Source organism: Lipotes vexillifer, unplaced genomic scaffold (assembly GCF_000442215.2).
Source record: "Lipotes vexillifer unplaced genomic scaffold, Lipotes_vexillifer_v1.1 scaffold621, whole genome shotgun sequence".
NCBI classification, from domain to species: Eukaryota; Metazoa; Chordata; class Mammalia; order Artiodactyla; family Lipotidae; genus Lipotes; species Lipotes vexillifer.
In genome coordinates this window covers 1216671-1231842 of record NW_006792411.1, presented here as the reverse complement: position 1 = coordinate 1231842, position 15172 = coordinate 1216671, and the positions used below count along the sequence as shown (strand labels likewise).

The 15172-nt window shown below is 46.8% G+C and overlaps 1 protein-coding gene across 1 annotated transcript in view; it reads left to right on the top strand.

Moving 5' to 3' along the window:
• STK10 (serine/threonine kinase 10) overlaps positions 1 to 15172 on the top strand; it is a 132487-nt gene that overhangs the window by 85563 nt on the left and 31752 nt on the right. The window contains exons 10-12 of the mRNA XM_007465538.1: positions 174 to 304; positions 4870 to 4993; positions 5650 to 5829. Of these exons, the coding sequence (XP_007465600.1) occupies positions 174 to 304; positions 4870 to 4993; positions 5650 to 5829 (435 nt within the window). The remainder of the gene's footprint in view (positions 1 to 173; positions 305 to 4869; positions 4994 to 5649; positions 5830 to 15172) is intronic.

Here is a 15172-nt window from a genome sequence, read left to right as displayed (position 1 = left end):
CCCCCCCCCCCCCATTGAAAAGCTTGAGGCAAGAGGGGGATGATGGACAGTCGCTTCCTACCTGGACGGGGCTGAGGCTCTGGGGCCAGGAGGGCTGTGGGCTGCACCCTCTGTGTCGCCCATGGATTCTTAGCGGTGATGCTGAGCTTTGCCTGATGATCTGCCCCGGCCAGAACTCGAGGCTGCACAATAAGACCCTCAAGAGGACACGCAGGTTTGTGGTGGATGGCGTGGAGGTGAGCATCACCACCTCCAAGATCATCAGTGACGATGAGAAGAAGGGCGAGGAGATGAGGTTTCTCAGGTAAGCCTGGGAAGGGCCGCTGATGGTGGTGATAGGGTGGGGATGCGGTGAGAGGGATGGGCGTGGGTCCTTTTGGCGCAAGAGCTGTTTGTCTGTCTACAGCATCAAGTGTGGGATCAGGGACACAAAAGGAAGCTTGCTTTGCCTGAGATCCTGCATTCTCTAACCCACCCAACCCCACATCCACCCACCCATCCATCACCTACCCACCTACCCAGACCTCCACCCTCCCCTCCAAGCCAGCCAGCCATTCACCCATGTATCCACACCCCCCAGCAGGTTGGGGGACATGGTGGTGACCCAGGCAGTTGAGGCTGTTGCCTTTGTAAAACTTACACCTCATGGGCCAACAAACAGCACACAAGACAATTCCCAACTGTGGCACACGCTGTGAAGGGAATAATATGGGTGACAGGATAGTGAGCCCCTGGGCCGGGGTCGGGGACGCCGCTCTGTGGGAAGTCCCCTGAGCAGAGCCAGGAGGTTGAGAGGAGCTGGCCACGAGCAGAGCTGGGGGATCACGGAGGGAACTGCAAGGCCAAGGCCTGAGGGTTGACCGCGTGGCTTGTTTTGGGACCTGAGAGGGCAGGGCTGGAGTGTGGAGTGTAAGGTGGGAGGGAAAGGATGGGGAGCCGTCCCGGGACCTGCAGGGCCAAGGTCATGTTGGCCCGTGGGCAGGGGTGGAAGAGTGTGGATTTCATCCCCAGAGTAGCTGGAGTGAAGCAGGTGGAGAGTGGCCAGCGGTAACATCCCTTTTGAAAGCCAGCTCCGCTGCCGTACGAGTCTGGGCGTAGAGGGGAGGCAGGACTGATGCAGGGATCCAGGGAGACCCCGGCCAGGATGGTGGCCAGACAGAGGGAAGAAGTGGTTGGATGCAGCATGCATTTTGGAGACAAACTCCGTGAAACTGGAAGGGATTGGTGTGGGGAGGAGGGTGTGAGGCAAAGCTGTTGGCTAGGAACCATCTTTGCACTTTTAAGGCGCTCAGGCGCTCTGACAGCCCTCCTCAGGGAGACCCTATCTCGGCCGTCCTGTAAATTAGGAAACTGTTTCTTTTAACTTTTTTTTTTTAAGGTAGAGTTTATTAATTAATTTATTTATTTTTGCTGTGTCGGGTCTTCGTTTCTGTGCGAGGGCTTTCTCTAGTTGCGGCGAGCGGGGGCCACTCTTCATTGCGGTGCATGGGCCGCTCACTATCGCGGCCTCTCGTTGCGGGGCACAGGCTCCAGACGCGCAGGCTCAGGGGTTGTGGCTTACGGGCCCAGTTGCTCCGCGGCATGTGGGATCCTCCCAGGCCAGGGCTCGAACCCGTGTCCCCTGAATTAGCAGGCAGATTCTCAACCACTGCGCCACCAGGGAAGCCCTAGGAAACTGTTTCTTGGTGGGAACTTACCTGCCTCAGGTCATCCAGGTGAGAAGCTCTGTCTGTGTGAGGATTCTACCCGGCTTCCACTGGACCAGGAAGCTTGCTGGGGGGCTGCCAGGGGTGGGGGTGAGGGGCTTCGCAGTTAGGGAGGGAGGCCTTGGACCCACGAATCTCCCTTGAGGCCAGGCCTTTGAAGGCTAAATTCATGATTGATTTGTAGGACATCTCTAACATATCAAACACATTCATATCTTTAAAAAGCACAGGGACTTCCCTGGTGGTCCAGTGTTTAAGACTCCACGCTCCCAATGCAGGGGGCCCGGGTTCAATCCCTGGTCGGGGAACTAGATCCCACATGCGTGCCGCAGCTAAGACCCAGTACAGCCAAAAATAAATCAATAAATATTAAAAAAAAAAAAAAAAAGAAAGAAACAAGGCCTGATTTTCCTAGAGGGGTAGGATAGGGAGGGTGGGAGGGAGATGCAAGAGGGAGGGGATATGGGGATATATGTATATGTGTAGCTGATTCACTTTGTTATACAGCAGAAACTAACACACCATTGTAAAGCAATTATTCTCCAATAAAGATGTAAAAATAAATAAATAAATAAAATAAAAAGGAGAGGAAAAAAAAGCACAGACATCCCAAAGCCAAATAGAAACAGTTTTGGATGCCTGGGGGCATTTCTGCCCTCTAGGAGCCAGGGGGATGAGAGGCAGACTTTTCATTGGTGGAGTTTCTGCATGCACGCATATGCGTGTACACACACGCACACGCACGCACACACACACACACACACACGCACTGGTGTCCTCATCTGTGTGCGTTGGAGAGGCTTGAGGCTGGGGGAGGGGTGGGTGTGGTTGCTCTTGGACGATGACACCACCTTCTGTTTTAATGGTCACCTGGGAGAAGACCTGTACTCCTCACTCTTCAGACCCCAAGGACTCAGTTTCCTTTCCATCACCTCCCCTCTGGGCAGTTGAGGTTCCTGGGGTTGAAATTCCAGACCCAGCACACCCCGTCTAGAAGCGATGCCTCTGGCCCTGGCACTGGGCCTCCACCTTCCTCCCAAGCAGAGGAGTGGGTGCCACTTAGGTTTGAAAGGTGAGATTTAGCCGCGGTGGAGACGAGGTGCTCACAGTGAAAGAACAAGGCTTTGCTTGTTTGCCTGCTGTGGTCTGAAGGTCCGCACGTCCTGTCAATGTGGCCAGGCCTCCAGGCTGCGAGCTGTGGCGGGCTCTGGCCCACGTCCCTGGTCGTACCTGGATCCTAGCATTTCCGGAGGATTGGGTGACACGTAGGCTTTTGAATGGTGTCACCGAATAGTTGCTCTCACAGATTGAGGCTGCTAGGTCAGAGCTCCTTCTGGTTTTGCCTAAAATTGCTGGTTCTTTCCTTCTTAAGCCTGTGTCTGCCTGCCTTTCCCTTGTGAGAACTCAGGTTGGTCAAGGAGGAAATGTCAGAACCTGGCTGCTTACCTTCATCTCTGTTCGGTTTTTGGTCAGTTGTTCTCTGAGCCTTAGTCTCTCTTGTGTCAGGGTCTCCCTCTCTTTGTCAGCTCTCAGCAATCACCTCCTGTCTCCTCTCTTCCCAAACGCAGAGGCTCCCAAGGAAGCTTTCTTCTGTGCCTCTAGAAGGCATTTCTGGCTTTTCCCAGAGACTGGGCAGCCTTTACCTCTTCTTCTCGTTATCATTCGAGAAGTTACCACTTGGGGAGTGATTGCCATGTGCCAGGCAGACACTACAGGTATCATCGCATGTAACCTTAAAGAACCTGAGAGGTAAAGATTATCTCCCCATTTTACAGATGCAGGAACAGAGCCTGCAAAGACTGAGCGACTGCCTAAGGGAAAGTGAGCTGAGCTAAGATTCAAATAAGGCCCCCCGACCCCTGAGAGCGTGCAGGCCTCTCCTCCTGCAGCTGTTCCGCTCAGAGCTGTGAGGAAAGCCCCACAGCGGGGGTGGCCATGGTACAGGCTGCAGACGCTGGACTGGAATAGGACACAGGCTGCCAGGGAACCGCCCCTCGTTCACGGTCAGGAGGCCCAAGTTCTTTCTGCATCGTTTTAATTTCTTTTCTGATTCCATAAATGATACGTATCAATTTTTAATGGACCTGCCCAGAAAGAAACACAATTGGTGGGGTTTATCCCACCAGTATTTTTTCTGTGTACACACATATACACAGTGACAATAGGTATGTTACCAAATGAAGGTACACTGTGTGGTTGGGGTCAAATTTTTATTGTATTTACGTTTTGAATCGGTAATGTCGTGGTTCAAAACTCGACAAGAAAAAGAGGGTAAACGGCGAAAAATTTCCCTCTCTCACTTTTCTGCCAGCCATCCAGCTCCCCTCCTTGTGTTAATATTTTACAGTGTAATCCTTCCAGAAACACTCAGTGTTTAAATAGGAAAGTAAGCACACACATGCACATGTGCACACACATATAGGGTCCTTTTTGTTTTTCACCCAGATGGTAGGTAGCATAAGAGACCCACACTCTTCAGCAGCTTGCTTTTTTCATTCAGGGATCAATCCCTATCTGTTCATAAAGGATTGCTGCATTTTTCATAGATTTTTTTGCCATGTAATTCAGTATCTCTGAGAACTTGATTTTTTTAATGGTTGTATAAAATTACATCAGATGGACATATTTAATCAGACTATATTGATGGACATTTGTTTCTAATTTTGTACTATTAAAAATAGCGTTGTTATGGATATCCTTATTCAATTTTGTTGTGCATCTATGAATTTCTCTTTAGAATCAGTATGCAGAAGTGGAACCTACTGTGTCAAAAGGCAGAGACTTATTGCATTGTCCTCCCCCTATATTCTTGCCTATTTAATGAAGATGTTATTTCTTTTTAATTTGTATTTCATATCCACATAGCTAATTTAAAGATTTTGTCTTTTGTTTCATGTCTGTCCATGTTCTGTGCCGCTTTTTAAAATTAGGATATTCCTGTTTTTCTTATGGATTTGGAAGCACTCTTTATATATTAAAATTATTAATGTTTTGCCTGTCAATAAATGTCAAATAAAGTCTGAGTTCTAAGTTCGCGTCATGCCTCTACCCCAGTCTTGTGTGACGCCTCTCCACGCCCCAGCCTTCAGTGTCCCTAGCTATGAGTTATATGATCACTGAGGGCACTTTCTGACTGAAATGTTCACATCCTTCCACCCTTCAGGCGCCAGGAACTCCGAGAACTTCGGCTGCTCCAGAAAGAAGAGCATCGGAACCAGACCCAGCTGAGCAGCAAGCATGAGCTGCAGCTGGAGCAGATGCACAAACGTTTTGAACAAGAAATCAATGTGAGCGTGAGAAAAGATGGGTCCCTATAGGGCTTCTTGCTTCCATGTTTTCTTTAAGCGGAAGTTGCAGAGTGAGGATGATTGGGCATGGAGAATAATTCACAACAATTGCCCAATTCCTCTGTTTCCCCATCTCATTAGGCGTTGACTTATAAAGACAGCATTGCATGAAGGTCACAATGCTCCTCTTGAGTCACGCAGGAGGATCTCTAGAGGGGCATAACCTTTACTGAGCCCCATGCAACAACCCTGCGAGGTAGATGGTCTGGTCTTCCTTTTGCACATGAGCAAAAAGACTCAGAGAGGTTCAGTGACTTGTCCCAGGTCACACAGCAAAGAGGTGGTAGACCTGGGATTCAAACCCAGGTCTGGGGCTTCCCTGGTGGCGCAGTGGTTGAGAGTCCACCTGCCGATGCAGGAGACACGGGTTCGTGACCCGGTCCGGGAAGATCCCACATGCCGCGGAGTGGCTGGGCCCGTGAGCCATGGCCACTGAGCCTGCGCATCTGGAGCCTGTGCTCCGCAACGGGAGAGGCCACAGCAGTGAGGGGCCCGTGTACCACCAAACCCAGGTCTGAGCACGGGCTCTGGGCTTTCCCCATCTCCCTCCCAGGTATAAGGTGACTTTCCTGAATTTCCCTTTCTGCTCCTTCCAGGCCAAGAAGAAGTTCTTTGACACAGAGCTGGAGAACCTAGAGCGTCAGCAAAAGCAGCAAGTGGAGAAGATGGAGCAAGAGCATGCTGTGCGCCGCCGGGAGGAGGCCAAGCGGATCCGCCTGGAGCAGGAGAGGGACTACGCCAGGTTCCAGGAGCAGCTCAAGCTGATGAAAAAGGAGGTGAACACGTGTTGGGTGGAAGCAGGGGTGTCTAGGAGGATTAGGACCCTCCCAGTTGCAAGTAATCAAAACCCAACTCAACCTGGCCTCAGAAACAGAGGGAATTGGGGGGAGCTTGTATACACGAAACGCTCACATCCAGCTATGTCTGGATCTACACCCTCCCGCTGTGCCATTAGGAGCCCCTTCCCCATCATTTGGGCTCTGCTTTCCTCTGTGTGGATTTGGTTTCAGGCAGGCGCTCGCCATGTGGCCTCAGGCAGCTTCCTGTACATCCCCCCAGCTTAGCAGCCCTCACTGAAAGAGAGCAGGGGGAAGGAAGGGATGGCAGTTCAGGGAAACTTGAGATGCTGTCTCCAGAGGGGCAGTGGGTGCTGGATGGGTGCACACACGTCCTCCATGCCCTACTCTCCCTTCCCCCAGAACAGCAGCCCCCTAGTTTGGACCTACGTGCCTGTTCTCCCTCTTTCCCCATCCAGCTGGAAGGGGAAGTGGGAGGTGGCAAAGAGGTAGATGGTCCTGAGACAAGGGAAGGGTGGCGTATTTCTCAGCCTGCCCGGGGAGGGCATCTGGGTCCCAGAGAGCAGCCCACACCTCCCCCTGTGGAGCCAGACACCGGGAAGCTGGGACAGACTTTCTTTGCTAAACTCTCAGGAGGAAGGAGGGGGACGAGGAGGGTAGAAGCCCTGGGGCAGGCATACCAGTCAAGGCTGCTTCCCAATCTCCAGATGGGAGCAGTAGGTGAACAGCTTCTAAGGGTAGTCCATGGTGCTCGGGGACCTCGGAACCCAGCTCCTAGACTTTACTGTGATGGACATGACATTTGGTGCATCCAAGGGCCCTCCGGTGGCTGCCTGTGGGAACCGGGGCCACTGGCTGGCTGAGCAGGGCCAGGGCTGGGATGAGACAACTTGTCTAGGGCACAGAATTTAAGGAGGTGCCACAAAACTCAATAATCAAGATAAATAATATTCTGATGCAGTGTTTTAAAATAAAAATTCATGTAAAATATTCATGATGAACAGAATATCAGCTATTTAAAACAGAGGCAGGGGACCTCCCTGGCGGTCCAGAGGTTAAGACTCCGCGCTTCCAATGCAGGGGGCGCGGGTTTGATCCCTGGTCGGGGAACTAAGATCCCACGTGCCACGTGGTGCAGCCAAAAATAAATGAAATGAAATAGAATAAAATAAAATAGGCAGGATCCGACAGGGCTGGGGTTAGTGTGAGGCGATGAGGCTGAGCCCTGCAAGTATAGGACTTGATCCTGTCTGTATTTGAATTTTGTTCATAATTTTTTTTTTGGCATGAATTTTGAGTTTTTAACATTGTATTTATCTTGATTACTGAGTTTTTTGGCATTCTTTTTGTGCCTGAGGTGAGTGCCTTGACTTATCCTGGTCCTGAACCTCCTGCTGAGAGATGGGCCAGTGGGCTGAGATGTGTGGAGGGGAGGCGGGAGAAGCTGATACTAAGCACATCCCCAGCCCCAGTGCTGGGAGCACAGACTTGGTTCCAAGTCTCGGCTGTGTGGCTCAAAGTAAACTGCTGGGCTTTGGACAAGCTACGGGCAGACCTTGTTTTAATGCACTTCGCAGATACCGTGTTTTCTTTTTTTTACAAATTGAAGGTTTGTGGCAACCCTGCGCTGAGCAAGTCTTTCTGTACCATTTTTCCAACAGCATTTGCTCCCTTCCTGTCTCTGTGTCACATTTTGGTAATGCTTGCATATTTCAAACTTTATCATTATGATTATATTTGTCATGGTGATCTGTGATCAGTGATCTTTGATGTTACTTTTGCAAAAAGATTACAACTTGCTCAGATGATGATGAGCATTTTTTTAGCAATAAAATATTTTTAAAGTTATATACAGTTGTTTTTTTTAGACATAATGCTAATGCACACTTAACAGACTACAGTAGAGTGTAAAGATAACTTTTTATATGCACTGGGAAACCAAGATATTCACGTGACTTGCTTTATTGAGATGTTCTCCTTATTGTGGTGGTCTGGAACCGAGCCAGCAATATTTTTTTGAGTTCTTGCCTGAGTTCTGGCTGCCTTCTGTCACAGTGAGAGTTATTCAGCTACTGTTCTATTGAATATCTACATGTGTGGCACTGTATGAGGTGCCAGGGATACTGTAATGAACAAAATAGATAGGGTCCCTACACTCAAGGAGTTGTTAATTGCCAGGGAAACCAGAAAAAAAAAGCACAACATCAAATAAAAAAACACTTGCCCATTGCATACATGCTGTGAGAGCAAATAGGTTGGTTAACTAGAGAAGTTACGGAGAGATCAGTATGTGACATTTAGGCTGAGACCAGAAGGATGTTTCTAGGAGGGTGGAACGGCATGTGCAAAGAACATTCCAGTAATAAGAACATGCCAGGAGGGTGGAACAGCATATGCAAAGGCCCTGAGGTGTGGGAAAGAGCTTGGAAAGAACTGAAAAAATGGTCAGTGTGGTAGGAGCTTAGGAAGCGATTGGGAGATTCGGACGAGATGAAATCAGACAGGTAGAGAGGGGCCAAATCACGGAGGGAGGTGAGTCAGAGGCAGGAGTTTGCTGTTTGATTCGGTGCTGTTTACCGTGCATTCCTCTCAGATATTTTGAGCATTAAATGAGAAGCACCCAGTGTCTGCCCCAGAACAGGTACCCCGCGGATTCCAGTTTCCTCTTGGTGCCTCACCCCGTCACGTATGCACACCCTTTGTGTGTGCGGGTGGGGGAAGGAGTTGTGGGGACTTTAAAAGTGGGAAAAAGAGGAGGTGCCTGGGACGGGGAGGTGTGAGGGGTCGCCACGGAGTTCCTCGCCCTTGGCCGGCACCGACCTTTAACAAAGGTGGACGTTCTTGTTGTTGGCAGCGTTCTGGGAGGGTTTTCAAGCCTGTCAGTGAATTCTGAGGCAGTGCGTGGGATCTGGTACTTGGGCTTCTACTCAGATTCAGTGTTTAGGTTTTTCTTTTTCCCTGGGTGTTTTTCTTCAAAAAGTTTTCATGGAAAGAAAAAGCTTGACCTCTTTGCCCTTTTGGCTTCTGCCGTTTGCTAAGACTGTGACCCTGTCACTGTCCTCCCATGAGGCATTCTTGCTGCCAGGACTCTGGCTCGCTGACTGAACAGAGCTGCTGGCTTTAACCTGATTCACGGTGGAGCCAGGCAAAGTGTAGGCTTGCGCTTGCTTCCGGTTCCCAGAGCTAGCTGCAGGGGTTTTGTTACTTTATTATTCAGTGTATATTTTTAGAGCTCCTATTGTTTGTCACCCCTGTATTAGGCAGTGATGAGCAAATCATACACAGCCCTGTCCTCAGATTTGCCATTGGTTTTTTTTCTTTCTTTGTTTTGTTTTTTGCGGTACGCGGGCCTCTCACTGTTGTGGCCTCTCCCATTGCGGAGCACAGGCTCTGGATGCGCAGGCTTAGCGGCCATGGCTCACCAGCCCAGCCGCTCTGCGGCACGTGGGATCCTTCCGGACCGGGGCACGAACCCACGTCTCCTGCATCGGCAGGAGGACTCTCAACCACTGCGCCACCAGGGAAGCCCAGACTTGCCATTGTTGTAAGAGGCTGTCAATATGGAAAGAGTTGCATATTACATGGTTATAAGAAGTTTGAGAACATACTACATTTTTATCAGAGGGAGGAAAGGGGGTAGGTGGTCTTTTCCACTTGTAAAGAGAGAAGCAAGTTCTTTTAGGATGGCATCATAGGGAAGTGGTTGTGTGGGCCTGGAGTCAGAGAGACCCGAGTTTGAATCCCGACTCTGAACTCAGGCAAGCTGCTGCAACTCACGGAGCCTCTGTCTCCTCTGTGAAAGCAGGTAATGACAGGATCACTCATGAAGCTGTTCTGGATAGAGACTAAATGACAGAACGCAGGCCAGGCACCTGGCACCTGGTAAGCACTTACTGCATGGTGGCCCTTTCGGTTATTCTTACCATTATCATTATTATCAGTTTCCAAAGTAAGGTCTAGAGATTCTTGCTGGTGGGGGCCGGTGAAGGGCTTTGCTCTATGGTACTCCCCCCCCCCCAACCAGGTGTCCCACGATTCCATGTCCTGCCATTGCCTACTCCACAGTCCGAAGACCTTTGATCACAAAGGTCACCTGTGTGAGGGCTGCTGGTGAAGCCCAGCGGGGAGGCTTGGGTACGCCCTTGGATTGGTGGTTAGGATGCACCAGCAGGGGTGAAGGACAAAAGTGGGCATGAGTAGGACCCCCAGTTGAGCAGGCTCTGAACTACCCACAGATGCATTAGCCAGCCCACTGCTGCATCAGAGAAATCCACACGTGGATGCTGGAGAAGACCATACACAGACCCACGTGGACTTGACTTTAATCAGTTCAGAGCAAGGAAGGGTTCACCCTGTCCATCTCCCTATGAGCCACTGAATGTGAGAAAGCCAGTCATGGTGTGATCTCAGGCATAGAAAACATACAAAAATAACAGAGGGTAAAACTTGAGATGCCTCGTGGGACCTCTTTCATGGTTACAGCAATTGTTATGAAATATCATACTAATGACCTTCCAGCATTTAGGAGGTATGCATATAGGAGAAATCATTATTAGTAAGCTAGTTGAATGGGGACGTGTTTATTCTTCGTTGTTGTTTCAAGTAATTAACTAAATCTAGTACTGTGTGTGTCTACATATAGAAATAGAATAAATGTATAATAAGTGTGTTCTATGAGAATGGAATTGATGGTCTGGTCCTCAGTCTCCATACACACAGTACACTTAACATCCACGAGAAACTCAGTGGACAGTTGTAACTTACTTCTTAGATCGTCTAAATTTGAAAACAAATTCAATCAGTCTTGAAGGAAGTCTTTCCAGAGCTCTTTGTTTTCCTGCCTTCCTAGGCAAACTCATTAAACATAATTTAACTATTTCTTAAATAGTTTGGATCTCTATAACATCACAGAGTTATATTCCTGGAAGGACCCTAGAAGTTTTAGTTAAAAGCCAGATCATTTCTTCTGATGAGAAAATGGGAAACAAGTCCAGGGACTGTTCCAAAGATGTGCAGTTGGACCAGAAAGCAGGATTTCTGACATGTAGTAGAAAGCCTCTCTTTATAGACCTCAGCCAGAGTGGTGCTGGGCCTTTGTCCTTGGGCACCCCCCCCCCCCAACCAGGTGTCCCACGATCCCATGCCCTGCCATTGCCTACTCCACAGTCCGAAGACCTTTGATCACAAAGGTCACCTGTGTGAGGGCTGCTGGTGAAGCCCAGCGGGGAGGCTTGGGTACGCCCTTGGATTGGTGGTTAGGATGCACCAGCAGGGGTGAAGGACAAAAGTGGGCATGAGTAGGACCCCCAGTTGAGCAGGCTCTGAACTACCCACAGATGCATTAGCCAGCCCACTGCTGCATCAGAGAAATCCACACGTGGATGCTGGAGAAGACCATACACAGACCCACGTGGACTTGACTTTAATCAGTTCAGAGCAAGGAAGGGTTCACCCTGTCCATCTCCCTATGAGCCACTGAATGTGAGAAAGCCAGTCATGGTGTGATCTCAGGCATAGAAAACATACAAAAATAACAGAGGGTAAAACTTGAGATGCCTCGTGGGACCTCTTTCATGGTTACAGCAATTGTTATGAAATATCATACTAATGACCTTCCAGCATTTAGGAGGTATGCATATAGGAGAAATCATTATTAGTAAGCTAGTTGAATGGGGACGTGTTTATTCTTCGTTGTTGTTTCAAGTAATTAACTAAATCTAGTACTGTGTGTGTCTACATATAGAAATAGAATAAATGTATAATAAGTGTGTTCTATGAGAATGGAATTGATGGTCTGGTCCTCAGTCTCCATACACACAGTACACTTAACATCCACGAGAAACTCAGTGGACAGTTGTAACTTACTTCTTAGATCGTCTAAATTTGAAAACAAATTCAATCAGTCTTGAAGGAAGTCTTTCCAGAGCTCTTTGTTTTCCTGCCTTCCTAGGCAAACTCATTAAACATAATTTAACTATTTCTTAAATAGTTTGGATCTCTATAACATCACAGAGTTATATTCCTGGAAGGACCCTAGAAGTTTTAGTTAAAAGCCAGATCATTTCTTCTGATGAGAAAATGGGAAACAAGTCCAGGGACTGTTCCAAAGATGTGCAGTTGGACCAGAAAGCAGGATTTCTGACATGTAGTAGAAAGCCTCTCTTTATAGACCTCAGCCAGAGTGGTGCTGGTCCATCCCAGTCCTCAGGGGTTACTCATGAGCAGGTCCAGGTGTCCCTTTGCTAAGAAGCTCCATGTGACTCTACTCTGAATGTTCTTTTGCTTTCTCCCTCCATTGTCAGTGGTATAAGACTTCTTACTGTTTCCAGTGCCTTTAGCAGAAACCTCCAGACCCTTTTCTAAACGGCTGTTTCTCATCTTCCGTCCTGGAAAACCACATCATCAAGCTTGAAAAGCACACTTCTAAGCTAATGCATCCTTTCAATTGTATGATGCCTTGAATGGGGCTGTCAGAGGCGTTTTGCCGAACACCTGACTGGTGCTGAATTATGGTTTTGTACCATATATCCAAGGGAGTCCTTGGAAATGGAAGATGAAGTGTCACAAATGAGATTTTTGAGATATTTTGTGAGGACTTCTAACACAGTGATTCTCAACCAGGGACTCTTTTGCTCACCAGGGGACATTTGGCAGTGTCTAGAAACGTTTTTGTTGTCACAACTGGGGAGAGGGTGCTACGGCATCTAGTGGGTAGGGGCAGCGATGCTATTAACATCCTGCATAGTGCGTAGGACATCCCTCGCAACAAAGAATTATCTGCTTCCAAAGTCAATAGGGCCAAGGTTGAGAAACCCTAATCCAAGGCCATTAAATCTAAAAAACAAAGGGGCAGAACTCAGATTACAAACCTAAAACCATGAAAGAAAACACCCAAGAACTGGAAGAAGAGACAATAAAGAATAGCTGGTAGGATTTGGGGGTCAGATGATAGTGTATGTTTAACTTTAGGAGAGGCCGCCAAACTTTCCCAAAAGAGTCTGTATTATTTTACATCTCCAAGACAATGTGTGAGAGTTCCAGTTGCTTCACATCCTCACCAGTACTTGGTATTATCAGTTTTATTTTTTCTGTTTTAGCCATTCTGATAGGAAGTGGTAGCTCATTGTGGCTTTTTATTTGCATTTCATTAATGACTAAAGTTGAGTATCTTTTCCTGTGCTTTTTTGCTATCTATATATCTTTTTTGGTGAGGTATCTGTTTAAGCCTGTTACCCATTTATTTAACTGGGTGATTTTTTTTTTTTTTTTATTACTGAATTGTGACGGTTATTTTTACATTCTGAATACAAGTACTTTGTCAGTTATATATTTTACAAACGTTTGCTCCCAGTCTGTGGCTTGTCTTTTGATTCTCCTAACAGTGTCTTGCATAGAGCAGAAGCAGTTAATTTTGGTGAAGTCCAGCTTATCATTTTTTCTTAGGGATCGTGCTTTTAGCGGCTTATCTGAGAAAGCTTTGCATAACACAAGGTCACGTGTTTTAGATGTTTTATAATTTTACGTTTTATATTACATGCATAATGTATGGGTGAGTTTCACTATTATTATCATCATTGTTTTGCCTGTGGATGTCCAGTTTTCTAGCACCATTTGTTGCAAAGACTGTGCTTTCTCCACTGACTTGCCTTTGCATCTTTGTGCAAAATCAGTTGACCACACATTTATATGTCTATACCTGGACTCTCTGTGCTGTTCTGTTGATCTGTCTTTTGCCAGTTCTACAATGTCTTGATAAATACATTTTTACAGTAAGTCTTGAAATCAGGTAGTGTGAGTCCTCCAACTTTGTTCCTTTTTTCAAAATTGTTTTGGCTATTCTAGTTCCTTTGCCTATCCATATACACCATAGAATCAGCTTGTTGATTTCTATAAAAATGTCTGCTGGGATTTTTGATTGAGATTGAGTTGAATCCATGGATCAAGTTAGGGAGAAGGGAATCTGAACAATATTGATGAGCCTTCCTTTCCATGAACACAGTACATCTCTCCATTCATTTAGGTCTTCTTTGACATCTTTCCTTAGTGTTCTTTTTTAGTTTTCAGCATACAGATTCAGCATATATTTTGTTAGAATTATTCTTATTTCATATATTTTTTTGGTGCTGTTGTACAAGGTGCTATTTTTTAATGTCAGTTTCTTTTTTTTCTTCATTTGTGAGTATACCAGCATTTATTTTTAATTAATTAATTAATTTTTTAAACATCTTTATTGGAGTATAATTGCTTTACAATGTTGTTTTAGTTTCTGCTGTATAACAAAGTGAATCAGCTGTATGTATACATATATCTCCATATCCCCTCCCTCTTGTGCCTGCCTCCCACCCTCTCTATCCCACCCCTCCAGGTGGTCACAAAGCACCAAGCTGATGTCCCTGTGTGATGCAGCTGCTTCCCACTAGCTATCTGTTTTACATTTGGTAGTGTATATACATCAGTGCTACTCTCTCACTTCATCCCAGCTTACCCTTCCCCCTCCCTGTGTCCTCAAGTCCATTCTCTACGTCTGCATCTTTATTCCTGTCCTGCCCCTAGGTTCATCAGAACCATTTTTTTTTTCAGATTCCATATATGTGTGTTAGCATATGGTATTTGTTTTTCTCTTTCTGACTTACCTCGCTCTGTATGACAGACTCTAGGTCCATCCACCTCACTACAAATAACTGTTTCGTTTCTTTTTATGGCTGAGTAATATTCCATTGTATATATGTGCCACATCTTCTTTATCCATTCATCTGTCGATGGACACTTAGGTTGCTTCCATGTCCTGGCTATTGTAAATAGTGCTGCAGTGAACATTGTGGTACATGACTCTTTTTGAATTATGGTTTTCTTGGTATATGCCCAGTAGTGGGATTGCTGGGTCATATGGTAGTTCTAGTTTTAGTTTTTTAAGGAACCTCCATACTGTTCTCCATAGTGGCTGTATCAGTTTACATTCCCACCAACAGTGCAAGAGGGTTCCCTTTTCTCCACACCCTCTCCAGCATTTATTGTTAGTAGATTTTTTGATGATGGCCTTTCTGACCGGTGTGAGGTGACACCTCATTGCAGTTTTGATTTGCATTTCTCTAGTGATTAGTGATGTTGAGCATCCTTTCATGTGTTTGTTGGCAATCTGTATATCTTCTTTGGAGAAATGTCTATTTAGAACTTCTGCCCATTTTTGGATTGGGTTGTTTGTTTTTTTGATATTGAGCTGCATGAGCTGCTTGTATATTTTGGAGATTAATCCTTTGTCAGTTGCTTCGTTTGCAGATATTTTCTCCCATTCTGAGGGTTGTCTTTTCATCTTGTTTATAGT